The sequence below is a fragment of the Athalia rosae genome, chromosome 4, assembly GCF_917208135.1.
Source record: "Athalia rosae chromosome 4, iyAthRosa1.1, whole genome shotgun sequence".
In the NCBI taxonomy this organism is placed as follows: Eukaryota; Metazoa; Arthropoda; class Insecta; order Hymenoptera; family Athaliidae; genus Athalia; species Athalia rosae.
The window spans coordinates 10630054-10657805 of record NC_064029.1 but is presented as its reverse complement, the minus strand read 5'-3'; the positions used below and the strand labels follow the sequence as shown (position 1 = coordinate 10657805).

Sequence of the window (27752 nt, the reverse complement as noted above, 5' to 3'; positions counted from 1 at the left end):
GTCGTAGAAAATATTTTCAAAATGGCCGGGGTGTCGCCGTGATTGCTGTTGTCAGAAGTCGCTGTCAAGTTTGTGTTCGTTCACTCTAAACGCCACCATTTATACCAGTCAAATGTGTATCCGAAGTGAAACCAGAGTCTAGCATATGTTACGGTTATAAAGAAATCGATGCGTAATTCTTAACGAGACGTTTTCAACGAAGTGAGGAAGTGACGAAACCTGTCAATCCGACTCCCTGGCAACACAGTCCGCGCACAATTTTGACTCGTGTGTTATTGGTCCCTTCTCGCCCTTCGCTGGATTCTCGTCCAAATTCACCACGTGAATATTTTCATAATCGTCAATGCCCTTCTCTTGCTGCGATTGTTTTTCTTTTTGCTGCGGATCGCTGGCCTAAACCAAAAGTTCTAGGCGAGGGTCTAGAAGTAATTCTGCCCCTAGCTCTTCTCGATAATTCAGGTGGACAAGGATGACCGTTTGTCGGAAATATTTGAATTCCATGTTCCAGCACCAGAGATTGTTTTCCAACGGAACACTGTGAAGTTTCTGGCAAAAGTCAGAATCATTTATATTCATAAAATCATTCAGAAGCGATATACGATCTATGCTGAGATATATTTTGTTCCAGAGCACCAAATCAGTACTCCACCCGACACCGAAACGCAGAGCACAGAGATGGATAAGCAGCCTGAATGTATCGCTCCTTTCTCTTCCGGTAAGTTATCTTCTTCCGTTGCAGATTAATCGCACCCTTCAGATTTCATAGAACTACCGTGTAGATCATATGATCTCGAATGTAAATAGACATTATCTCACATTTGAACTGTAAGGTATGTCTTTGGAATGTATCTCTGTATCCGTTTTATAACAGCTCTATGGCAGCACTGTGATATTTTGCCGGTGAAACAACCTTCACCTCTAGAAGCTTATAGCAAGTTGGATTTGCTCAATGTTTTTCTCGGAGAGGTGCAAACTTGATAGTTGACTTACAGTATAGAGAAAGTGCCAGGGAGGGCTTGGAAAATAACTGTGGCTATATTCTTTGAATCAGGCTTATCAAATTTGTGTAATCTACGCAGATCTGATTGAAAAGTTAATTGAAATGTCGTATTCTCAATTTATCCTGATTTCTAGAACTAGTTTAAATTTACGTCAAAAGCATAATGAAGGAGTCGGGTTCATCCCTGTCACGCAATAAACATATCTCGTGCCTGGATTCGTGGTTATCATGAAATTATCGCTGTTGTATTATTCTCAGCTTCTGTTCCGTTAAACGACATTACCCCCTTGGCTTTCGTCTTCCCCCGAATCCGACTGACGGACGAATATAGTAAGACGATGTGATTGAAATAGATAATTCGATACACGGTGGGTCGTAGATTCGTCTATTCACTACGTGTAGGTAGAGATGGGGAGGTTTCTGATGGGTAGGCGTACGAGTGGTAGCAGAGGTAGAAGGGTGAGAGGAAGTCATAGGCATTTGGGGTTGGAGGTAGACGGTCGGTTTGTCGGTCGCTCAGGGCTCGCCGTCGCTCAAGGTAGCGGATCAATTCCTGGTGGTGAGCAGTGGCAGGTTACGGGAAAAGCAACAGTCAGTAATTCGGTCGGTAGTTGTCGGTAGTGATCGGCGATGGTCGGTTCGCCCCTGTTGTTCGTCCCCCGCAATCAGAAACCAGTTGCCGCGTATAACATACGCCGGTGTACGCTGTATACTACCCCCGTAAAACGCAGTCTTTGCCGACCTACATTACGGAATTTTATCCGAGAACACGCCGCGGACTGAGCGAACGGATCATCGTACTTCTTCTTCAGCCATTATTCTTTGCATTGCCTGACAACCGACTAGACGAGTACGCCGCGATTTTATCTACCGTGAGTCGCAGGAATGGCAACGCCGGTATGTGCTCCAACGTCAGGATCACGTATGACATAAGTCGGCACGGCCCCTCATCAATTCGCGGCATTACCACCTGTCACTTATCCTTATCATAGGCTACATTCTTTAGCCGTATACAACTCACGTAGTGCTCGCTATCTATCACCTGCAGTTCCAGAATATCAATCACTCCAGCTCGTGGCACACAGGATCGCTTATTGACAGAGTTTCTCCCTCAAGTCCCGTACAGACCTGATAAATTTGCGTGTAAACCCGTAGCCCTGCCATTTCCTCCTTTATAGTTCGGTGCGAAGGAAACGTAGATAGGTATGCGCACTAATTTGCCCAGGTATGGGCCGGGCTTTATGAAACAAGTGTATAACGCTCATATGAGGTCTGGGTAAGGCGATGCGCCCCAACGATCAGGGAGCTGCTGGAAATGAAGACCGGAGTATGGGTTATGTGATGACGTACGTACGTACATTGTTTCTATCAAGAGACTCGGTGGAGTCTCGCGCAAAGTACACTCGAAGGCGGAGTGGGGAGTCGCGCTTTACACATCAAATAGCTGCCAAATTAATATTACAGCGAATCTGGAATCGCTGTCGCTTCTTGATTCGGGGTCGAGCTCTCGTTTGAGCTCCATTTCGATGAAATCACTGGTCGGGAAGCTGACATGAGATCTGATGATCTCTCATCACGCATTTTCACGAATTTGCTCGGTCTACGACAATGATATACATACACTAAGCACAACAATTAGCGGGCCACCCTGTTTTTGCTCCGAAAAACGTCCGATTTCGGAAACTCATAACCGCTCGAAAAATTGAGGTAGAGAGTTGTAAAAAATAGTATTTTGAAGCGTGAAGCTTCACCTTTCAGATGCTACAAGTCGATTTGAATTGCGTTTTTGCGTTCACTAGTTGTACTCTCCTGATTCAATTCATGTCGAAAACGTCAAGTGAACTTTTGACTTTGAGAAGGTGCACCGAGTGTCTCAGTCGGTAGATTTCAATTTTTTTGATGTCATTTTGAAGGTTGAAGTGTTCCCTTGAAAACACGTCTCTTAAATTTTTCGTACGATTTTTTTTGCATGAGTTATGCGACTCTAAAGCAGTTATTGTCCATAAATCTTTGATCGAATACCCTGACCGACACAGTTATCGTATCGAAGTTTTTCAAAAACGAATTTGCAGCTCAAAACTTTGACTTTACGAAACTCTATCGCAGTATTTCCTTATCTGAATTTTCGAAGCTCTGTCACCTTCCGTATGCACCCCTGCGCATCTCCGTGTGAAAGCTTGAAGTTTGACCCCTTGTAGGTTGCGCAAAAATAGCGGGATGGGTGGCCCGTGATACCGAGTTCAAGCTTGAACTGTCCCCTATAAAATGCGCACTTTCGTTTTTTTTTATCTTTTTTTTCCATCGCGTTATTCAACTCAGAACGCAAACAGAAGATTTAACCATTACCTCCGGCATTAGCATTACCCAAGGTGTACCGTGTAGAGGTTGCTCGGTAGGATTTACACCTCGTACCTTACCTCGTATACCGTAAGAATCTCAGGAAAGTGAACAACATAGGGAACTCATGAGCGCGAGAGAGAGCTTATGGAAGTTCCGTGAGTGCGAGACAGACAGACTGCCTGCCCCTCCGTTGCCTTTGAGTCCCCACTCCGCCAAATTGTAAACAGACTATCGCTAGAGCTGTGATAGCCTGTTTAAAGAAAATCAATAAAAAAAAGTCTGTGATATCAAGAATAATAAGTATTAATAATTGTAATTAGAATCATTAAAGATTTAAATACATTTACATTAACAAAAAAAAAATTATATTTTCATGAGAAAACCTTCATTTTGAATTGGGAACTTTTTTGAAAATTTTTTAATATTCAAAGGAACAAAGTCAATCATATTGATGCTAATGGTTTTTGTTTTATCAATTGTGAGAGAAAAACACTCTCAACCCGAACGCGCTTACTTAGATGACAGCTCTAGCGATGGTCTGTTTACAATTTGGCGGAGTGGGGACTCGAAGGCAACGGAGGGGCAGGCAGTCTGTCTGTCTCGCACTCACGGAACTTCCATAAGCTCTCTCTCGCGCTCATGAGTTCCCTATGTTGTTCACTTTCCTGAGATTCTTACGGTATACGAGGTAAGGTACGAGGTGTAAATCCTACCGAGCAACCTCTACACGGTACACCTTGGGTAATGCTAATGCCGGAGGTAATGGTTAAATCTTCTGTTTGCGTTCTGAGTTGAATAACGCGATGGAAAAAAAAGATAAAAAAAAACGAAAGTGCGCATTTTATAGGGGACAGTTCAAGCTTGAACTCGGTATCACGGGCCACCCATCCCGCTATTTTTGCGCAACCTACAAGGGGTCAAACTTCAAGCTTTCACACGGAGATGCGCAGGGGTGCATACGGAAGGTGACAGAGCTTCGAAAATTCAGATAAGGAAATACTGCGATAGAGTTTCGTAAAGTCAAAGTTTTGAGCTGCAAATTCGTTTTTGAAAAACTTCGATACGATAACTGTGTCGGTCAGGGTATTCGATCAAAGATTTATGGACAATAACTGCTTTAGAGTCGCATAACTCATGCAAAAAAAATCGTACGAAAAATTTAAGAGACGTGTTTTCAAGGGAACACTTCAACCTTCAAAATGACATCAAAAAAATTGAAATCTACCGACTGAGACACTCGGTGCACCTTCTCAAAGTCAAAAGTTCACTTGACGTTTTCGACATGAATTGAATCAGGAGAGTACAACTAGTGAACGCAAAAACGCAATTCAAATCGACTTGTAGCATCTGAAAGGTGAAGCTTCACGCTTCAAAATACTATTTTTTACAACTCTCTACCTCAATTTTTCGAGCGGTTATGAGTTTCCGAAATCGGACGTTTTTCGGAGCAAAAACAGGGTGGCCCGCTAATTGTTGTGCTTAGTGTATATACTCACATCAATGGTTTACGATTATACACTGCGCACAACAATTAAGGGATCATTCTCGGGATCACTACAATTTTGTCCTAAAAAAGACACATTTCAGATGAACGGATTTTGATGAAAAAAATGGAGGTTCCAAGCTCGAAGCTTCGACTTCAAAACTGTCATCCTGAATTTGATTTTTGCACAGTCTTTCCGAAGTTTCCAGCTTTGAATATATGAATGCGGAAATTCGGCGTTTTTCTTTTTTTTCTTACCACGTGTACCGTGTGTCAAAAGAATCGCAACGGGATCGCGTCATATGAGTTTTGTAATTTGAAACTTCCCCTTTAAAATGATTTTTTTTTCATCACTGTGCGATTTTTCGTTCCCGAGTAATTCCTGTTTGAACCGTTGACTGTACTTTCGCAAGTCAGTTGTGAGATACAAGTAGGAGATGAACTCGATTTCTCGTTAAAGTGCAGATTACACACATGAGACGTGACCACCGCTACTGTCATGTCGGTGTAGCATAATAGGGACTCTACTGTCATCATCCCGCAAGTTTTCGTGGAGCGTTACGGTGTTTGAGCTACGATTTGAATGTTATTTACGATCGCAATACGCAAAACTCGATGATGGAATATGAGTCGTGCATAGCTACGAAAAGAAGTTCGTGCTTTCAATTATTATATGAACATGGATAGTTTTCGAAGACATGTAACCTCAAGTGCAAAAACATTACTAAGTATAGTATCAATATTTTCAAATCAATCGCTACCAAGAAGTCGTTCCTCAAGTGTAACCATATCTAAACGTAAAATTAAATTCTCTGGTGAAAAAAGGATCCTAGCCGTACCGAAGAAAATCATAATGAATTTCAAAATTTGGATTTAAAAATAAATCAAAAACAATATGTATTAGGGTGGTTTTTTTCGAATATTTTTTTTCAGTCCCCACCTAAAATTTTGTTCGATGTTTTGAAAAAGAAATTCACTGAAAATTTCAGCTCTTAATATTAATTTTAAGTATACTCTCCGAAAAGGTGGAAAAATTTTCCATTTAAAATACACGTAAATTAAGAATTTTTTTTCAGATTCTATAACCCTGCGGCATCTTATGATATCATATTCGTTTCGATCGAAATTTATGCAGAATTGAACGATGTTCAAAGTGTCATCACGGCAATAGGTGCAACTTACACTGGTGAGATGGTACGGACATAGATATAACATATATAATATTGAACTGGTCATTAAAATTAATGTTTACCCAAAATTCTCGTTTTTTCGCTGTTATCTCCGAAATGGTCAACTTTACCGGAAAAATGTGAAGGAACATTTTGTTCTAAATTCAATTTCCTACAAAAAAAGTTCTTCAAACCTAAATACTCTGATTAATATTTCTTGATTCAACTTTAACTTACTTGTGATATAAAATTTTTATGCTTGTTATATAACAAGTAAGTTGAAGTTGAATCAAGAAATATTAATCACAGTATTTGGGTCTAAGGGACCATTTTTGTAGGAAATCAAATTTCACATTTTTTCGGCAAAATTGACCATTTTGGAGATAGCGAGAAAACGAGAATTTGGGTAAAAATCAACTTGAATGACCCGTTACCGTTGTAAGTTGCACTTATGCCGCGATGGACACTTTTGAACATCGTTCAACCTTGCATAAATTATGTCGCAGAGTTATAGAAGTTTGAAAAAAAAAACTCTAAATTTACGTGTATTTTGAATGGAAAATCTTTTCACCCTCTGAGAATAATACTTGGAATTAATATTAAGGGCTGAAATTTTCAGGGAATTTCTATTTCGACTTATTGAGCAAAATTTCAGGTGGGGACTGAAAAAAAATTACACTGATGCATGTTACGTCCGGATCTCGGTCCAACGGTACATACAAACGTCTCGCCCAACCATTCCTACTAATTCCAATTCCTATCAGTTATAACTAATAATCTACCCATACGCAACCCGATATCTTTCTTCCTGTCTTCCTATTTCAACTGCCATCGGTCACTGCCCGACCTTGCATCAGCATGACATACAAGTGCAATGCCCTCCCAAATTTCACCTTGTCAGTTACACGTGGAATCCCATTTCACCTACCCCTTAATTTCTTCAACAACCCGAGTTTACATTATTCTTAACGATGATATCAAAATCACTTTTCTGAACTTATTGTTAGTACCATTTAAGCCAATACTTCCGCATTCGTAACCGAGCCTCTAAGCACTTGCACTACCAAGTCGACTCGTTCATTCATTCGGGCACGGTACTTTCACCGTCATCCAGGACACACTTCTTCAGTCACACATCGAATCCTGAAACAGTCATCCTACATTCATTCCAAACCACACCTGAAAGCCTCCCCGAGCCTGGTCATTAATAATTACCTTCCAAAAGTCACGAACTCCTCTTCGTCCGATTACGCCTATAAGCCTCCCCGAGCTTGGCAAATAAATAATATTACACAATATTCGTCAACGAACTCTAAACCACCTTCATAACAAGAATCCTTCCCCACAGTTGCATTCAGTTGCGTAAAACGAGAATCGAACCTAAAAGTAACGACGGTAAAAACTTCGTTCGTAACATACATGTGTTACGTCCGATCGGTTTAGTTTTGTTTGGGATGGATCTTACGTGAACAGGAGAGTGTGTGTCTCGATTTTTTTTGGGTCCAAGTGCTAGCACTTTTCACCTGGGACTCGAGACCAGTGCAAAGTTGGAAATAGCGGTGGTTAATAATAACACGGGAAATTTGAGGATGATGTTTTACTCGAAGAGGGATTTGGTTTTATATGCTTGTCTCCTCGGATCTGATTTATTGATTTGCTTATAATCGGGAGAATTAGGTTTAAACTCTACTGGAATTTTATATAAAAATCGAATTTACTCGTAAGAATCACTTGGTTCTTGAGATAACTACAGCCGGGTTAAGCGAGTTTCTCAATAGCCGCCTGATTCATAAGGAAAATCTAGAGGAAAACGAACATCAGCCGGTTAAAGCGAGTTCGTTTTGACACAGACTTTTCCTTTTGAATAAATTTGAAATTGGTAAAATTGAAGAATTAATTATTGGAAACAAGGGTGAATTTTGAATGAATACGTGGTTATATTTCCAGAATAAAATATAAAATACAAAATTTATAATATAAAAATACTAACTAACAGTTGATCAAAGGAAAAAACTCAAGTTAGAATCGGGAGTGGAATGAATTGGGGAAGTAAGAATTTTGGAAACAGTGGAGAGTGTATGAGAATAACACCTTGCTCGAATTGATTTGGAATTGGAGAAGATGGTGCGAACTGCACTGGTGGACTTCCGATTCAACTTTTTAGAAAACTGGACTGAAGTTAAGTTTTTGGTGGATGAGTTAAGTGAGTGAGTTTTTGTCTGATACTTTTTAGTCTGTGACTGCAACTGTATTACTGAGACTGGAACTGAGACTGGTACTGAGACTGGAACTGTGTGACTATAACTGAACTGTTCTGGGCTGAATTGTGCTGTCTATTCTATGAACTGAGCTGTCTGAATTGTCTATTCTGAGATTTTTTAGTTGAGTTCCAGTTTTTATACCAAGATTTTGAGGGCGGTGTTTTGTAAATTCCTACAATTGGTTGGAATTTTCTTTTGGGGGTTCTTCCAATCGTGTGTGTTTATCTATTTTGTTCGAAATGTGTAAAATATCCCATTGGTTGAGTTTTTCTCCCACTTGGGCCTGGTTATGCTGGGGTAGTTTTCTGGGGTACAAACACTTGAGTTTTATTACTATCCTCGGGAAATTGTTCGGTTTTTGAAAGTTTACTATTATTTAATGAACAAACTGGATTTTTACCAACTCCGGAATGGAAAATTCTTAGTAAATTTGAATCATTTATTTGTGTTTTTGAACGAACCTTCTATCATGTTTTTTACGGATTTTATATTATAAGATTGAAATTTGACTGAATTCTTTCAATTTAACAAGGGTAATGAGTGTCTGATAATGTTTTATTAACGCGGAGACGGTTTAAAATTGTTCATTAGTAAATGTTAAAAATTGGTTCTTAATAATTGAAGCAATATATGAAGCTAATGGAATATTTCGAACTCGGAGTGGTTTACAATATGAAGAAAAGGGTCTTGGCCTGAAAATGTGCGTGCGGACCAGGGATTTGTTTAGACTATTCTAGGGTTTTACGACCGACTCTCCAGATTCCACATCTGCAAGATCTCAGGTTCGAATGGTCATCTCTGGGACCTTTGTTTAGTTAAAACCTAGGGGATATTAAAATTTTTGAATTTAGGAGTCCCGTGGGACGTAACACATGTATCGGTTTCGATTTTTTTTATCGTAATTTTCCAAATTCATTATAATTTATAATTTTTTCGGTACGGCTCGACGTCGTGCCTTTTTTCACCAAACAATTTAGTTTTACGGGTATTCTTGAGAAACGACTTTTTGGTAGCGATAGATTTGAACAAATTAATATACTTGGCGATGTTTTTTGCACCTGATGTGCTTTTTTTTTTAATTCCAGCGCTTTTTGTATGTAAGACTAATAATGGGAATGCATAAGAGTGAATATTATGAAATATATCGGAACACGCAATGACTCAATGTAATTTATTTTTACTTTATTGTATAAGAATGGTCTCTGTCGTTTTGGGTAAAATCGTAATGTAATTTTATTAAATAGTTACAATAGATTCGTTACAAAATGACCTGATAAAGGTATACCTCGGGTTCATGTTTGGCTGGCACTTATAGTATTTCTGCCCGTCAATAATCCTTCTTTCTCGGTAACAGATTCCACCACTTGCAGATGGAGCGAAGTCTCACGTATTGATCTGATTGTAAATGACAACTATTGAAATACACATAACTTATCTGAGACACATGACTGTAGCTAAATCTACAAAAACCACGGCGGTGCTTAATCGTGTTCGTGAAATGAGCCCATCGATGATCAGGGATCATCATATAATGACGAAAACGTTGTAAATGTAAGAATACGCCGCCAAGTACCAAATTTGAAATCCTTCCGCCAGTATTTGTAATGAAATCAAAAAAACAAAAAAATTGCCAAGCACTCCGAGTTTCCGGCAAGCATATGTCGTTGAGTTGGATCTCGCTGTTTCGTGTACTGGATAGCGAAAAATCATTTCAACGGCTGCATACTTGGCGGGCGCATTTTTAACGGCCCTTCTCATGTGTTTACATGCAATCAATATAGAGTGCATCAAAATATGCGAAAAAAACACTAGAGATTATCACTATTATAATTTCACGAGAGTAAAACATCTGATTGTGAAATAATTGAACTAGAGAAAACGTTACTGCTATTTCATATCGATTGGAAGAACAACTCATAAAAAAATAATCATGTGAGAATTCTTTGCAATTCGTTTGTATGTACCTGTGTTTGCTGCTGACTTTAAACTGGATATACTATTTTTCATTTATAGTCTGAGAATGTCATCTCCAAATTAACCCTACTTCAAAGTTGTCAATGTCAATCCAAAATTTCGCTCCCACGGTTTCACGCCAGCAAACGATAACTAATTAGAATGTTTGTATGTAACAGACGAAACTATTGAAAAAGATAGGAATATTATACACTACAATTGATCCAATTAATATTGATATATGCACAGAAATTTCATAGTTGGGTGAGTCGGTTTAGGATAAGTGATGGATTGTTTTTCTTTGTATCCTACTTACACCATTGAGTAACTATACTTCGTACTAGCGAAGTATAGTTACTCAATGCTTACACTTTGAGGTCCCGCGGAACAAGAGAAGAATATACATATGGTTGCGATGTATTTGAGTGTTTTTTACACCCCATCGCCATTTCCACCATTTCCCCTGACAATAATCTTTTCATTAAAGCGTCACTTCACGCGCTAAACACGATCGCACTTGATGGTTGCTTCAGTACTTCGACTACACCGATATTTATTCGTCGTCAACGTACTGCGCGTCTCGGAGTCCGATAAAGTGACAGGCAGCACAAACCACTTTTACAATACAATCAGTCGCGTGTCTCGAATGAAGTATCAGGTAGCGGCCATCTTAGGAGTGTGTTCTATGCGCCTGGTGCTCTATGCGGTTAATATCGATATTTCAAGGATTTTTATCTTTGCCATGTGAGATCAGATTGGTCCCAAAATCAATAGGGGTCGGCAGTTCCGCGAAGAAAACTTATATTTAAAATCCGAAATCCGAAGAAATGAAATGGCAAACGATGCGACTCACATATCATGTTCGGGAATGAATTCTAAACACATTCACGAAGTTTCGTCGTTTGCCTTCAGCCAGGAGAGAATCCAGCGGGCGAAAACTGACGGAATACTCGCGTATCTCGAAATTTTTCCGGGTTCTCACCCTCGTAGTATTTTTTATGGGGGGCGGTAAACGATGCGACTCACATATCATGTTCGGGGATGAATTCTGAACACATTTACGGAGTTTTGGCGTTTGCCCGCAATTTGGAGGAATGCTGGTACCGTTTGATTGTGATATGTTTGTTTTTTCAGTCCTCGTCCGTGTTTTCGGGGGATGATTTCGGGAAAATCGAGCATTTCAGGAAAAAAGTAATCATATGGCAAACATAGGCAAACGATTTGCGTTAAATCTTGCTCGAACAAAAATCCGATATTTTCAGGTCGGGGGGGCCAGCTTCACGGTGCCAGCCCCCCCGAATTTGAACAATGAATATCTCGAAAACGGTAAGGGGGCAAACAAAATTTCAAAAATGGCAATCATAGGCAATCAAAGGACAATCGCTCACAATTTTCCCAAATTTGTTTTTCAATGTTGGGGGGCTAACTTACATAGGTACTTTTGGTATCTACACTACTTGTTTAACAGGTAGCCTCTGTGTTACAGTTTTCCGAACGACATGCTCCCTCCTCTCGCGTATGGCCACTGAACTCTATACCTATATGTATACTGGAACGTGCGCGAGCCCATGTTTCGTGTAGCGACCTACGGTGAGAGAGAGATAGTTGTAGTTGGAGTCGGACGCACTCGTCTAATGTATAGGGACTATCTCGCATGAAAACATCGACTGTCAGAGCAGAAAATGGCGTTTAACACTCATGTAAACACTGAACTCTAGAGTTGATTTAAAAAAAATTGATTGCCAAAATTACTAAGAAAGTGGTACGAGAATGCGGATAAACTTCCGAAAACGTCCCTTCGCCGATTTTGTTTTAACTTCGCATAGAGCTTCATTTTCACGTGAAATCAACTTATACTAAAGGATTTTTGGCGCTTCCTACAAATAAAGGCTACACATAAATATCGACAATTTCGGTTTCATTGACAAAACTTACTATCACATTATTCCGATACAACTACAGATTTCTATCTTATTGACAGACTCATTGTCAGTTACAGCCCTACACTAGGAGAACTATATAATAAAAACAAATTTTAATACTGTATACATTGTACGTACAATGTACACAAACCGTGATCATAAGTGGAGCATGAAAACGTTGCGCGATTTGATTTAGGTTCGTGCAAAATATCCCTAGTCGAATTTACAGCAGCGCAACAGCAGAGGTGGGGGGATCGCATCGACCGGCCACGATCTGTTATGATCCACGGCGTGTTTACCGAAAATATTAGGATTATCTGTCGATAATATCGTAGAAACCACGACCGATGTTGTTATTTTGGTCAGAAGAATGATATGGTGAATTAAATAGGATAGGATGATCTCCGTCGATGACAGAGTAAACACTTGCCATTGATGCATTCGAAATGAGTGTTGTAAGAAAAGGATAATAAACGAGACGCATTAAGGATAATTGCATGCTAACTTTTAACTGCTAATTGCTTCAGACTGCTAACGCGTCTCGTTTATCGTTAAATCATCGTTGAATGGCTGTGTCAGTTTTGTGAGGTGACAACGCCGTGGATCATGACAGATCGCGGCCTGTCGATGCGAGTCGAGCGGCGCCGAATTCCCCCACCTCTGCTGTGGCGCTGCTGTAAATTCCACTAGTGATATTTTGCGCCAACCGAAATCAAATCGCATAATGTTTACATGCGCCACTTATGATCACGGTTTGTGTACATGTGTCTCTCATTGTTAGAGTTTAGAGGTGAATGAAATATGTGAAGTCTCATCTCGTGAAATATTTTTACCGATAGATTGCAAGATGTAAGCTTGGTTTGATCAGAAGTGGCGTAGTTAGACACTACGCGATATGATTTGGGTTGGTGCAAAATAACCCCAGTGGAAATTTACGTACGATCGATGCGGGTCGAGCCACTCGCGATCACCACCTCTGCTGTGCACTGTTGTGAATTCAAGCCAAGCTTACCTTTGGATAGTGTGAATACAAGATGTGAGCGTACATCCGCAGTGCTACGCCAATCCGGAGCCATCCACCTAGTGAGTGGGGATACTTTTCCTCTCCCGATCTACTAACAATAAGTTCACCCTCTTGTCCAAGGTGGGACCTTGTGCTCCGTCCCTATATTTTATACGTCCATGGTATAGCGTTCAGTGCGTATGACCGGTAGCCGCCATGTTTTAGGGGAGTAAACATAGCCACACTCCAACAGTAGCTTGAATCTCTGGTAGCGTCGTTACAGCATATGGATTTGTAGCATCTTTTGATATTTTCATACTACTTCGCATCGAGTAGTGGAATACTTGTATTCACACTATTCAAAGGTAAGCTTGGCTTGAATTCACAACAGTGCACAGCAGAGGTGGTGATCGCGAGTGGCTCGACCCGCATCGATCGTACGTAAATTTCCACTGGGGTTATTTTGCACCAACCCAAATCATATCGCGTAGTGTCTAACTACGCCACTTCTGATCAAACTAAACTTACATCTTGCAATCTATCGGTAAAAATATTTCACAAGATGAGACTTCACATATTTCATTCACCTCTTAACTCTAACAATGAGAGATACATGTATGTACATACATAGTATACGTACGCAGGAAATACGCAGTTCGTACCCTACATGCACACCTACGCAATTTCATCCATTCAACTCGACAATAATATCCAAAGTTCCACTACTCTTCTTGCATTCAGTTACTCCTTTTGTGACGGAGCTCCCCGATCACATTTTCAATAATAATGGAAACGTGAGCAATGTGGGTATGGAAAACCAGATGAATTCATCGAAACCACCTTCTGACTCACGCCGCATAAGTATACGCGTATTCACTCACTTATGTGCACTGTCGATTTTCACAGACGAATGCCCGAACAGCGGGGAGGATAGCGACGAGGATGTAATAACGGATTATTTGAGCCCGGGGCATCCCGATTGTACTCGTGTTTCACGAGCAACGGACGAAGAGTTGGACTGCCTCACACTTGATGCAGCTTCTGAGTCTGATTACTCAAAGGACGGAACTGCCGTAATAGTCATGTCCGACAGGGTACTTGAACAGATCAAGCAGCAGCCTGCAGGACCCGGCACGGTCTTGCGTTCTGCTGGACCGCTAGTACCAATCATCAGTGTAACTCCACACTCCCCAGGATTTGCCAAGCACTATTCTATTCTGGGTGAGACTTGCCGCAGAATCGATAAATTTCGGAAACGTTGTTTCGAATTTTTCTCGCATGTTTTGCCTGAAAGTGGCAGCTAAAACTCACCGCCGAAATCTTTCAGATGATAATCTGAGACAACTACATGAGATACATGAGAGTATTCAACGAATGCGAGAATTGACCATCACCACTCCGGGTCACAGCATTCGCCTCCGACTGAATCGTCATCACACTCAAAGGCTCAGCTCGTCCTGTCCGTCGCTCTGCCCCCTGAATGTGCTCTCTTTTGGTAGCCACGAACACGCAAATGCGGGCTCTGACCCTGACTTACTCCTTGGTTGTTCGGCAAACAGCTCACCGACACATTTCCCTACCTCGAATCATCATTTACCTCGTGGTATCCAAGGGGTTGACCGAAGACGAAGTTGGACGGATCTTGAAGACACTAGGCGAGGTGCACGGCGATCTGGACAGGACAATAATCTTCACCTTCAAGCGCGTTCAATGGTTAGTCGAGTATGCAGTAGAATTGCCAAAGTGTCATTGTTGGCTTGCCGTTTTTGATAGTACGTGTGAATGTAATCGACAAACATGTTTCAACTCATTTTAGCGTCAGCGCAGCATCAGTCTCAGCAGCTTGGATAGTGAACTAGATTTAGAATTGGATAACAAACCTCATAACGCAGGTACAGGAGTCGGGGGTAGAACATCTAGAGCTCAAGCAAGTACTCATTCGCTTAACGAAGCTGATCTTATTCAGGTTGTCATTTTTTGGATACGTTACATTAGTGGTCCTTTCTGTAAGTAACTTCATTTACTCATCCATTGGATTTCCAGGGGGATTTTCAGAAAATAGTCTCAAAGAGAGAAAGGTTGGGAGAGACTGGGAGTTTGATGCCCGGAGTCACTGGCTCCCGTCTGCCCCTGCAGAAATCTATTTCGACTCCCTCTATCATAACACCCGCTGCACATGTCCACCTTGCAGATTCAGGGACCCGTACTGCCCCATTGCTTGCCGCGTAAGTAATCTATGTATGTTCCAGCAATAATGCAAAGTTGAATCGAGAAATATCGTACCTTATTGGGACATAGATATCTTGGGATTTACATTTATGTTGAGGAATGCGTTCGCTTGCATCGTCGGATCACTTAAACGTCGTTTTGATGTTAGCTACACTAAATTTGACATCATTCTTGATTTTCGCTTCGGAACAGATTTAAGTTCAGTAGAAATCTACATTTGATCCAGAAAATAAAACACCCTAGATTTTCTTTACCATTGCAATCATGGAATACATTTTAAACGAGGGGTTTCGATAAGACCCTTTATCGGCCCCCCTGAATTTTTTTGATTTCAATATTGTTTTGATTGGATTACGTCTGGAATTCACAAATACATAGCATCAACCAATTTATGTGTTGGAGGTAAATGTTTAATTCATAGTTGATGAGAATAAAGTGACAAAATGTACTAATTGATATCATAATTATCTGTTTTATTGCTATAAAATGAATGATACAACATATTATTATGACGATAATGATGATGATGATTATTATTATTATACATATTATACAAATAATTATACATTATTAAACATTATCAAAGATTCAATTAATTATTTTTTTCCCGTGAGCGCAGTGTAGTAACACGACGATTTTTATGTATCCAGTACCGTGGATCATAACAGATCGTGGCCGGTCGATGCGATCCCCCTACCTCTTCTGTGGCGCTGCTGTAAATTCGACTAGGGATATTTTGCACGAACCTAAATCAAATCGGGCAATGTTTACATGCTCCACTTATGATCACGGTTCGTGTACATACTTCTTGTGTTACTTTATAGGACCTTCATGAAAAAAAACACTAAAATTGACTTGGTTTACAAATAGTATACGTCATTTTTGTAGTTCTTACAATCTGTGAGTAGTTATTTCGTGTGGAGCGCAACCGATTACCAAAACGATTTTTCCATGTACGATACACAAACACATAAGCTACTGGATACATAAAAATCGTCGTGTTACTACACTGCGCTCACGGGAAAAAAATAATTAATTGAATCTTTGATAATGTTTAATAATGTATAATTATTTGTATAATATGTATAATAATAATAATCATCATCATCATTATCGTCATAATAATAAGTTGAATCATTCATTTTATAGCAATAAAACAGATAATTATGATATCAATTAGTACATTTTGTCACTTTATTCTCATCAACTATGAATCAAACCTCGAACACATAAATTGGTTGATGCTATGTATTTGTAAATTCCAGACGTAATCCAATCAAAACAATCTTGAAATCAAAAAAAATTCAGGGGGGCGAAAAGAGGGCCTTATCGAAATCCCTTATTCGTTTGTGTTGTCTGATGCTTGTCAATTTCATGGCACACAGCTCGTTCAATATCGCACGTATATGTATATTTGATTCAAAAGCATGGTAACGCATCATTGCAACGCATCTTACAACTAGTATGTGCCAGATCGTTGTCACAATCACACTATTATGACATGGTCAGTCAGATGCAGGGATGTACAAATGGTAGATCACCTCTGTGACGGAGGCACAGAGGCAAAGGTATTTCTAAATTTACTTGTTGAATTCGTGCAACAATCTGCCAAACTTGGGCATGGTCTGAGCTTGAACTTTTTAGTCTTGTCACCTATGTTATTTGTTTGGGAATTAAATCGCGAATACAGTATGCTACGTAGGATTGGGACTCATGAAAGAGGAAGTGGAAGCGAGAGTGAAACTGAGGACCTAATTCCCCCCCGAGTGCATGGTTTCCACGGAGATTTGGCTAGAGATCGAATACCAAACGCTCAGGTCTCTCTTGATGAACTACTTGCTGAGTAAGTAATTTATCCGTGTCCCGGAATTGGGCACCGATTCATCATTTGCTATCACTGTGGATTTACCATCTATATAGTTTGGTATGTTGTTATGTGTGGTCAGTTTGGATTCAAGAATTTCTTAATCCAAGTATCCTCCTTTGTGTTTGCATCATGTAAGTACAAAAATCTAATGTTGCTTTCCATTTCTATGATTCGTTTTGAAAAAAATATCACTTGAGTTACAAAAAATGGCTGTATTGGAATTGGGATAGTCGTACGGAAAACATTTCCACACGAAATTCTTTTCCCATTTTTCTAATTACCTAATTCGTTAACAACTTGCTTATTTTTTATTATAGCGGTGCCGTATATGACGATAGTCATTCAGAGAAGACACGCCGAAAACGGGGTTCTTTGTTCTTTCGCAAAAAAAAAGTAAGTTCACACTTCGTCTGCACACTGACTTACTTAGGCAGGGAAACTTAAGCAGCACTTGGAAAACTGTACCACAGTGACAATAGCACTTCGACTGGCTTTGTTGTATCATTGATTTTGTTGCAGGATAAAGGCTCAAAGAAATCCAGCCAAATTCAGCAGCATCAATGGATGTCAATGGTCACAGCCAATCATCAGGCTGGTGTAATTTGCGATTTTTGCACTAAGCAATTGGCCAACAAACCAGCACTACATTGTGAAAGTCAGTTTACCAGAAAATCTTACTCATAAAAAAATGCTGAGCAGTCCAGACGCTTTTGACCTTTTAAACTCGTTCTTTTTCAATTACAATGAGCCAATGATTACAATGAGCCATTTCATCTTCATACTAATTTCGAAGATATTCTTTAATCAAAAACTGATAAGCCCATGTAATCTTGAAATCTAAATGATCCGAAAAATTATATGAATATCAGATTGCGGAGCTACGATACATCAAAGCCAAGGATGCAAGGATCAACTGACGGTAGAATGTGTTAAGCACAAACAACAGTCTTCAAAAGTGGCTGCCAAGCCTCTTCCAGTCGTCACAGCACCTACAGTCCCCACGAAGAGAGGTTCCACATCCTCGTTGCCTCCACCCTTATCAACTATTGGCGGAAGGTACGTCTAACTATAAACTTTTTTTCCATTTTCATAACTCGTCATTAGCTACTTCACTGGTTCTGGTTCTACAGCTCCAGATTAGGCAGCACGTCAATTCGTTTCCTGGCTTTTATCATTTCATGGGCATGAATTCCAAGATATTGTGCATATGGTCTGAGGGGGTCATATGACATATTCAGTTCGAGGCAGACTTCAGTCTCTGAAAAGAATGCCATGCAGTTGATACTGTGCCAACAGAGGGCCAATTTCATTAAAACTATTGAGTTCCGAAAGTACTATGATTCATATACAAATAATAGTAGAGATCAGTGCAAATAATAGAAATTCTCACTAAATTCTTACTCTGACACTCAGAACTCAAAATCGAAGGCCTTGCCTTTGTATTCAGTCAGTCTATTCGCTTATTCGAATTCAAACACAGCTTTTTGTATACTCTGCATTAGCGCCCATTTTCTAAGCAATAGTAGATGATAGTTGGCAGTGATGCTCACAATTCAGGAATGCTACTATAACAAAATAAAATCTCAATTAAGTCCAGCACCTCAAATAATTGAGATGAAGGCAAGTATCTGGCATGCTAAAGCTCAAAATCTAGGGTCAGTTTTGATGACTATCGTTACTGTTTATTCATATATATACCATTGTTGATTTATTAGCTGCGCCAAATTTACATAAAGCATGTATCATTAATTGACCTAGCTTCAGTTTATGGACATTGAATACAACGCGTACAGACTCCATACATAGCTGATCGTGTGCATGTATAAGGCAAGAGCGTCTTTCAATGTACACTTATCGACGGGTGATACCTTAAAATTATTCAATGAATAAGTAATTGTGTGAGCCCTTGGTCTTATGAACATCAAAGCATCTACCGATCATTCTCGTAGTTGAATTTGGTCCGTATACCGCAGTTCTTTAACTCTCATTCATATTGGAGTCAACTATAAGTACAAAAAAATGCAACGTCTATTTAAGAAGATAGCTATGGAAGAGCGAAAGGATGGAGAAAAACAGATTTTAGTTATTATCCTTAAATGCGGATGGTAAACAAAATGGAGAAGAGGAGCAACAGCGTCAATTTAAATGGTGCTAATGTAGTGTGTGCTTTTTCCTTTCCCCGTGCATTCCTTTCCGTGCAACCGCCACAATACAAACGGAAATTAATCGTACCGATTGATCGACGATAAAAGGGAGTTTAGCAACAAGAAAACTACAACGGGGTATAGTCCCTGGCGGCGAGTCGCTACCAAGCTAGGAGTCAAGTAAGTTTCGGAAATGTGATATCGTTCCTGATCCCGAATTCCCTACCATTTACTCATAGAGTCTACCAAAGTTATCGCTAAAACTTTGTTCCCGTTTCTCCACATTTATACTTTAAAATATCGATTTATTTGTTTGACATTGTCGTACAGTCAATATAGTTTTATGTATGATCATTCTCTTCAAAAATCCTTTCCATCCTCAAATGACTCGTTGCCTAGAATTTGTTGCATGATTGATATTCTTTCATCGCTCATAAACACTTGATGCTTTCGACATTCAACCGATACAATCCTTCTTACCATAAATTCAAATGAAGATTAGTGCTCCGTTGAAGTTGCCAAAGACAAATGCCAATATTCTTGCATATATTTTTTTGCGTGACTACGAATGTTACGATGCTTCTGTTGATTCTCCCTTCAATATGGTCGAAATTGTTTGAGAAATATGTTCCGTGTACCACATGGTTCTACATCGCACACTTCTATCATTTTCATTTTTGTGTGCTTCGTTCACTAGATTATTCATGTACATACGAAATCTGCCTACTGTAGTCAGTAGTGTTGTTATCTTCTTAAAAATGCAGTTGGTAATTGAACCTAATCGTATAACTTGGTTGACTGCTCAGCATGCTGTTCTTTCTCTCTCTCTTAGCTCTTTTCGATATTTTGCTGATAAAAAACTGACATCAATGAGTTACTTTCCGCTGTGATTATATCTACCTTGTTGTTTAATCATCTATACGCATTGAATTCGGCAACGCTCATGTACCATGTAAACACGGGATGTATCTTTCCCATTCCGGCACATATGTCGGATATATTAGAAAGTTGACTTTGTATTCGTCGTTGTCCGCGGTGTCGTTTTATTGCAGGGTAGCAGGTAATATATTTCACTTAAATGACAAAATTCAACAAGAGTCATATACATACACACCATATGGTAATCACAGAGGGTGATGTATATCAAGAGATGAAACTCGCTAAAGTTATTTTCGTTCTGTTAGTAGCAACTGAAATTTTAATAATCTACTAGCATTAATGTAGTAGCAAAGTGAAGATGTGCACGTCGATAAAATTATCAATCATTTTGACGTTTACGTAGATCAATATCAATCCTCGTCTAATCATACAATAAACACGTAAGAAATTTATTCAGAGTAATGATTTTTCTCTTGGACCAGGTACATGAAAAGTTTACTCTTTTTATTTCAGCCAAACGATCAATGAAGAAAGAGATGGGGATGGCGGTGGGCATCATCGCGAAGCACCGAGGTAAGTAAAATTCTCGAGAATATTTCCATTGACATCATCTTTAGGGCTTGAGAATATGCAACAACTCTGTTGTGCTTTGCTTATTGCCATATTTGTCTTTTTCATCTGGAAAATCTACTACACAATTGAGAGATATGCATGAAGTTACTAATCTTTTATGATACATACTTCATACATACATACACTCCTTTTGTTTTATGTTCCCCATCTTTATATTTCAGGGCATGCCAAGTTACTGTGTAACGTTAAAACGGTCTATGAGAGTATCCGAGTGTTTCTTCTATTTGGTCTGGCCATTCTTGCTCTTTCTATATCGTCCATTCTTGTATCTACCTGCTATCAGATTTTTTATGGATGATGCCTACATCAATTTTCCATGCTGTTGATAAAGTTATCTTCTGTAAGCTTTGATGCTTTTTTGTATCTCTTGAACCTATGTTGATGACATACATTTTCCACAAGTTCTAGTCTGAATATTTATTATTCATACAAACAATCCAGATGGCCACCTCCTCGTCAGTGGTAAAAAAACTCCTGTCTAGAATTACAACATACTACGATTCTCATCTAACACAGGCCCTTTGTTATAGTGTAAAAGGTATCATTCATTTTTGCAACCCATAAGCTGCAACGATAACAATTTCAGATATGTTATTAGTAGCAACTGGGAAGAGCATGAGTTTGGCGAGGAAAGCCATCAGTTCAACATTGGGGACCTAGAAGGCCTTGACCCTGAACTATGCCTGGGAAAAGATGAGCCAGATTCCTGGACAGCCGCTGTTGGACGAAACGTGGCTCGTGCACTCGTCAACAACTGCGAGCGTGAAGTCAAGCGACAGGAGCATATCTATGAGTTCGTCCTGACGGAAAAACATCATTGCCTCGTACTACTAGCAATGGAGCGTATATTCGCTGACGGACTCAGACGCCACTTTGGCCTACCGTCTACTGATCTTGAAAGAATGTTCCCACGTTTACGAGACCTCACAGATATTCACCTCAGATTTCTGTTGAAGTTAAGAAGGCGCCAGCGATCTAACTCTGTAGTGCCTACTATCTCGGATATTTTGATAGAGCAATTTTCAGGAGGTAATGCAACATCCATGAAAAGTGCTTACGGTGATTTCTGTAGTCGTCATCGTGAAGCTGTCAATGCTTACAAGTACTATTACCGCAGCGAGCCCCGATTCGTTCGTTTCGTGAGGCATTGCCAGGTGTGTAAAATTGACTAACGATAAGCTTCATGCCAATGAACCAGCGCATGCTAGAAAATCACTTTTCCGACCACTGTCTCCCCTGAACTTGATGATAAAATTGTTCATCTACAGGCAAATCCTTTGTTGAAAAAAAAAGGTATCCCAGAGTGCATTCTTTTTGTCACTCAACGCCTGACCAAATACCCGTTACTTGTTGAACCGCTAATCAAAACAGGGGTGGCTTCTCACGAGGTAGAGGATCTACGTCACGCGTTGCTCCTTGTCAAGCAGATTCTGGGAGATGTAGATGCTCAAGTAGCAGACAAGGAGCGAGCAGATCGTAAACTAGATATTTATCACAGGTAAATTATCTAGCATTCTACTATTTTAAATCATGATTCAATTAGTAGACATATCATTCGTAGTCACGAGAAGAATATAATTGTGGTTGTTTACTAAAAAAATCTGTTGCTGTCACAACATCTTTTGAGGAGATACAAATTATTGGGTTCAATAGGATCGAGGCTAAGTCATTTGCAACGCACCGTGGTTTGAAGTTCAAAAAATCTGATGTATTGGGAAGCAACCGTGCTCTTAAATTCGAAGGCACAGCATTCTTGATGCAAGGCCGCAGTAAGATGGCACCTGTGGTTGTTGTTGTTCTGTCAGATGTGCTGTTTTTTCTAACTGAAACAAGAGATCAAAAATATGCATTTTTTGCACCAGACAACAAGGCTGGTGTAGTATCACTCCAAAAGCTGCTCGTTAGAGAAAAAGCCGGACAGGAGTCCAGAGGTATTTCCAAATACAATTGTATTCTCGTTTAATCGCTGATTATCATTTGCATAGAAGCTTTGTATCTTGCATTTCATAAATGAATTATTCCATCTCGCGTAACTGTTTCCAGGCATCTATTTAATAAGTAGTAATCCTTCGGACCCGGAAATGTTCGAATTGAAAGTGCAAAAGCCTAAGGACAAGCAGCTGTGGATACAGGCTATAAGAGCTGCTGTAGAGACATGCCCACAGGATTTGGAAACCGAAGGCGACCTTCTGGGTAATTATGGGGAAAACGAACAACGGGATAATCGATTATCGTCAACATCGACTATATCTGCCGAAGAAAGACAACGTATCGTCGATGCTAAACAGTCGCACATTCGCGATATCGTTGGTACAAACTTTGTGATTTCGAAAATTGGCTGTACAAAAAAAATCATATGTATGATTAATCTAAATTATTCTATTTTCGTGTGTAGAAGAACTGCGAAAAAAAGATGTTGAGCAAGCAGCATTGCTCGAAGAGAAGATGGGACTACAGCTGAGACTGAGATCTGCTACTGGTGTATGGAACATAAGTGGAAGCGATATTGAGCGAGAAAGTCAAGAAGACAGGCAGCTCCCTGACTACAGAAAATTAGTACCCGATTATAGGCGATTGGTGCACGCTGATATAGGTGTAGTTTGGAGTGAGGTAAGTCAATATCACATTTGAATTTGATGCACTTTTGCTACTTTTCATGTGGCATACTAATTGAAGGATATACTAAACGGAGTAGTGATCATTGCAGGCTGTGGTTGCGGTTCAGAGAGCAATGCGATTAGCTAGTTCGCTCTCTTTTAGTACAGGCAGTGCCACACTTTCTCGTAGTTTGAGTTCAGCTGGTGAACGGCACAGCGAAGCCTACGTTCCCCCTGCGCTTTGTGTACCAAGACGTGCCGAAACTTTTGCTGGCTTTGACCATAATAAGGTAAGTGGAACAATTACCATAAGTTGATTGTATTTAGGTATTATTTGAAGGTTTCAATGATGGTTGACTCTATTTTATCTTCTGGATGTTATTCCCAGGACCGGTCGCTGTGGCGGGACAATACAACCCTGAACAATTTAATCACCCCGACTAGAATTGGCAATTTATTAAGCGACTTAGGAGAGGGTAATGAGGATGATAACGTGGATGCTGAACCGGACGGTAATCGTGATCAGCAGTTGGCTGCTGTTCAGTTGTCTCACTACGTTTACAGATTATTCTGTATCGTGGCTATTCAAATGACAACAATCAATAGCTTGCAAGCACAGCTGGCTGTTTCAAGGGAAGCGGGTTGTAAGACAACAAACAACCGACCCAACCCAAATCGACAGCTTGAAGAGCTGCGCAATTTACAGGATCAACTTAGTCGCGAAAAAGCAGCATGGCGTGTATCAACACAACAGGAACGACTGGAACTGGATGAGCAACGTGCACAACTCTCAAGACTACGGGATCAGCTCACTGCCGACCAACGTGATGTTGAACAGCAACGTGATCAACTGTACCGTCGGTTGGAGGCTCTCGAAAGACAAGGTGTCTCTTTGGTGACACCAGCTGCAACAGGGTCGGCTCCTGTTCATATGAGTCAGGGCATCGACACGCTGCCACTACGGAAAAGTCAGGACAGCAAACGAATACCACTGAATTTGATCAGTGCCACAAATCAACAGAAAGTCCAGAGTAGCCTTCCACCAGTTAAGCAGCAGCTACCTCTAAAACTCGCTAGCGGCAGCAACAATAATAATTCAAGGTAACTTAATAGTTAACATTAGTTTGAAACAGATTCAAACTAGGAGATCTCCCTTTGTTTATACATCTACGCCTGGTGAGGTTTAGTAAGTCCCTTTTCGCCCTTTCGTTTTTGTACGGTCAAGGGAGTCACAGTTAACCTTGCCAGGCACACATATGATTCAAGTCACCATTTCACCTTTCAACATGAGTACATTATTTCAAAACAGGGGTTTGAGTATCATTGGTAGCAATACTCCAGATCGCCACTCAAGAACTGGCAGCAGTCCAGCAATTGTGACCAGCTCATCATTTTCTTCACCTGACCTAAGTATGAGCAACACTTTAGGCAACATCAATAGTAACACGCAGATCCGATTACGAACAGCTCGTTCACCTCCCGATCAAATACACCAACAGCAACAGCAAAGAACAGAGCAACCTCTAGAAGAAGAAGTCATATTCTTCTGACGGCTCTTCAGATTTGGGCGTAAACATCATCGGCCACCACGCACCCCAGCCTCACCCCCTACTATTATTCCTACAACTCCGGCAAGTACTCCCACACCATCACGCAGTCAACAAAGACAGACTCACCCTCCCCGAAGTAGAGTCAAGTCCTTTTGACTCTTAAGCTGAGACACCCTTTCTTCGTACCTTCCTGAATTTCTGTCAAAGTCAGCCCATAATTGATGGGTGTCCTAATATATCTATGAAATTTTCAGGTTCTAAACGTGAATATTAATACTTGGCTGTGGGTTTCATACGTAGGTCTGCGTATGTGTTATACAAATTGCTTATCTGGCAATAAATTACATTGATGATTGAACATGTGATCACAGGAATTAAACTCTGACCGCCGTCGGTCCTAGGTTTATAGGAAGAAGAATATCTCTGTGAAAAAACATGTCATTGACTCGACAGAGTCCTATTCCAAAGTTTGGGTGATACTGGATCAGTTTTGTTTGTTGAAAAATCTGTTGACGTTCAAAGTGAAGTTATATATTTGAGCAGAAAAACTTTTTTTTGCACTGTTGGAAGTTCAAAGTTTATGAAGGACCTTGAATTAACGATGACAGCAACTTTTTATCGGAGTAGCCACCGATAGTTGTATATTATTCCAAGAAAAAGTATTATAGAGCGAGTTATTGTACATTAATTGGCCAATGTTGTTGACTCTTTGTTCGTTATATATTATTATATGTAGACTGCCGATTCTAGATAAGGGTATACAAATCGTTCAAGCGAATACCCGTTGTCGTTTGCTAGTATTAGCTAAAGATTAAACATATTACCATTATGCATTTATATAATGTATGTAATGTATATATTTATACATCCATTTGCTACTTATACTTTGAGACTAGTAGATACGACTAAACAGGCTAGGCTGTTGGTCAGCCATGGCTTAGGCATGCTTAGGCTCCATGGTTAGAAGGTTATAGTTTGAAACCGTTTATATTTTAATACTTGAAGACAATAGCTCTTGGTACTATCCTGGGAGCCCGGGTTAAGTTTGATTAAAAATTTACAACTTTCTGGTCTACTACTCATAGGATAATTTTTGTTAACTTGCTGCACAGCGCACGCCGGGTCACTGATGTCAGCCTTAGTCGCTCACAGGGTTAAAATAAGTTGGGCCAGAATCATATCTAAGCTCGCAAAACGTGAAGGTCCCCAATAACCATCTTTTACGCATATACGCGTATAGGTAGTAAGTATGTATACTATATACATACGTATATGTTGTATACGTTACATATGAATTCCTACTTCAGGTATTCTGTAGCGTAAAGTTTACAAAAGCAGATTTGTTGAACCTTGTACCGGTCAACGTTGTTTGGCAACTTGCCAGTGCCAATTAATCGTAGCATGCTAATTTATAGTATTGAGAGTTATATCTATGGAGATTGTTAAATGATGTCAGCTCCATTAGGTCTTCTTGCTGGATTAATCACAAGTATTAACATACACTGCGTGCAAATGTTGCGGTTAGTTTTCAATGTAACTATTCATCATTAATGTACAGACATACACATTCCAATCTTTCCATTAGCTAGAAGTCATGATCTTTTTTCCTATCTTGTATTCTTCTCATTGCACTAATTTCTTTGAAAACCTTGGTCATTCCGTCGGTAATGATTTTCAAATATTATGACAATTAAATAATATTGCCGCCAGATTTGAAAAAAATGGTTCTGATGCTGTTCATTTATTGTTCTGAAGCCCATCTGCCGACAAGCAAGTTTCTTCGCTTAGACATAAAAGTGTTACAATTTGAATTATTCATTTCAGACAGATCTGTTAGCAAATTCGTCAGGTCATGCACGGTGAGCATGCAACGATTCTATGAAAGAATCTCGACGTCCATAGTCGAAAATCTTGAAATGTTTCTGTTCTTGATATACGTTGCTGGCAAAAAATGCGTCAACTATTAGCCTGAAATACATTTGATGACAACAGCCTGATTATGAAATTCTTGAGTTAGCAGCAGCAACCACAATGTTTGACAGTGACGATAAACTGCTGATTATTGGGTGCGTGACACCGAGTTAATTAAGAATGATAATTAATAGGATAAGAAAAAAAACTTTAACAATGTCACCAATTAACTATTCTCAATCAATCATGGTGAGAACAGACTTCACAGGTATGATTGAATCGTAAGAATAAATCGACTTTGCGTATTTTTGATCACGTTGATACATGGAAATTATTGACATAAACAAAAAATGTTAGATAATAGATTCATACTGAAGTTCAGAATTATTGTATTGAGCTTCCATTGTGTAATATACCTGCATGTGTACGTGTGCTAGGTTACATGCCTGTTATCCAGAATTTTACATCGCGTATTAACAAGGCAAATAATCTAGGGTGTGTAGTAGCATGCTAATGTGGTGAAAATCTCTGATATGGTGAACGTCCAAAAAAAGTAGGTGTACTGTGAGGCATAACATAATTTAAAACTTCGTTCAGTTTATTTGTTGAAGGAAGGTTCTTCACAAATTGATGGTTCTGGGTGTATCGTTTTATCTAAGGAGACACATTTGTATCTCAATCATTTTGCCCGTTTCTCTATCAGATTATATTTATTTGTTTAATCGTAGTGACTAAATATCAAGTTAACCATCATGTTCATAGGTATCGCGAGAACGTATACGGGCCATTCCACGTGAACCGGATCAGTCAC

At 39.7% G+C, this 27752-nt stretch overlaps 1 protein-coding gene across 7 annotated transcripts; it reads left to right on the top strand.

The window, feature by feature from the left end:
• Window positions 1–11: 11 nt before the first annotated feature.
• Window positions 12–27248, top strand: LOC105692858 (rho guanine nucleotide exchange factor 28). 7 transcript variants are annotated; one of them, XR_007277955.1, is made up of 20 exons: window positions 12–555; window positions 629–715; window positions 14038–14352; window positions 14459–14844; window positions 14948–15097; window positions 15175–15356; window positions 17051–17203; window positions 17545–17620; window positions 17747–17882; window positions 18097–18283; window positions 20764–20823; window positions 21470–22037; window positions 22152–22381; window positions 22537–22814; window positions 22927–23193; window positions 23279–23493; window positions 23591–23770; window positions 23869–24581; window positions 24790–25111; window positions 25285–27248. XR_007277955.1 is itself a non-coding variant. In XM_048653778.1 (19 exons), the coding sequence occupies exons 2-19, from the start codon at window positions 676–678 to the stop codon at window positions 25028–25030; spliced, it is 4362 nt and encodes a 1453-aa protein (XP_048509735.1). In that variant the 5' UTR covers window positions 13–555; window positions 629–675; the 3' UTR covers window positions 25031–27248. The 7 variants fall into 7 exon arrangements, 6 of the variants coding, with proteins under 6 accessions (XP_048509735.1, XP_048509734.1, XP_048509733.1 ...); XM_048653778.1 differs by having other exon boundaries at window positions 13–555; window positions 21485–22037; window positions 24790–27248; XM_048653777.1 differs by having other exon boundaries at window positions 13–555; window positions 21482–22037; window positions 24790–27248.
• Window positions 27249–27752: the final 504 nt, after the last annotated feature.

Excerpts from the sequence above, each read along its gene's own strand:
- LOC105692858 (XM_048653776.1), top strand. The coding sequence starts at position 676 with ATGGATAAGCAGCCTGAATGTATCGCTCCTTTCTCTTCCG. Across the intron at positions 23,194-23,278 it reads GCACATTCGCGATATCGTTG|AAGAACTGCGAAAAAAAGAT; the intron begins GTACAAACTTTG and ends TTTCGTGTGTAG. Across the intron at positions 23,771-23,868 it reads CTGGCTTTGACCATAATAAG|GACCGGTCGCTGTGGCGGGA; the intron begins GTAAGTGGAACA and ends TGTTATTCCCAG.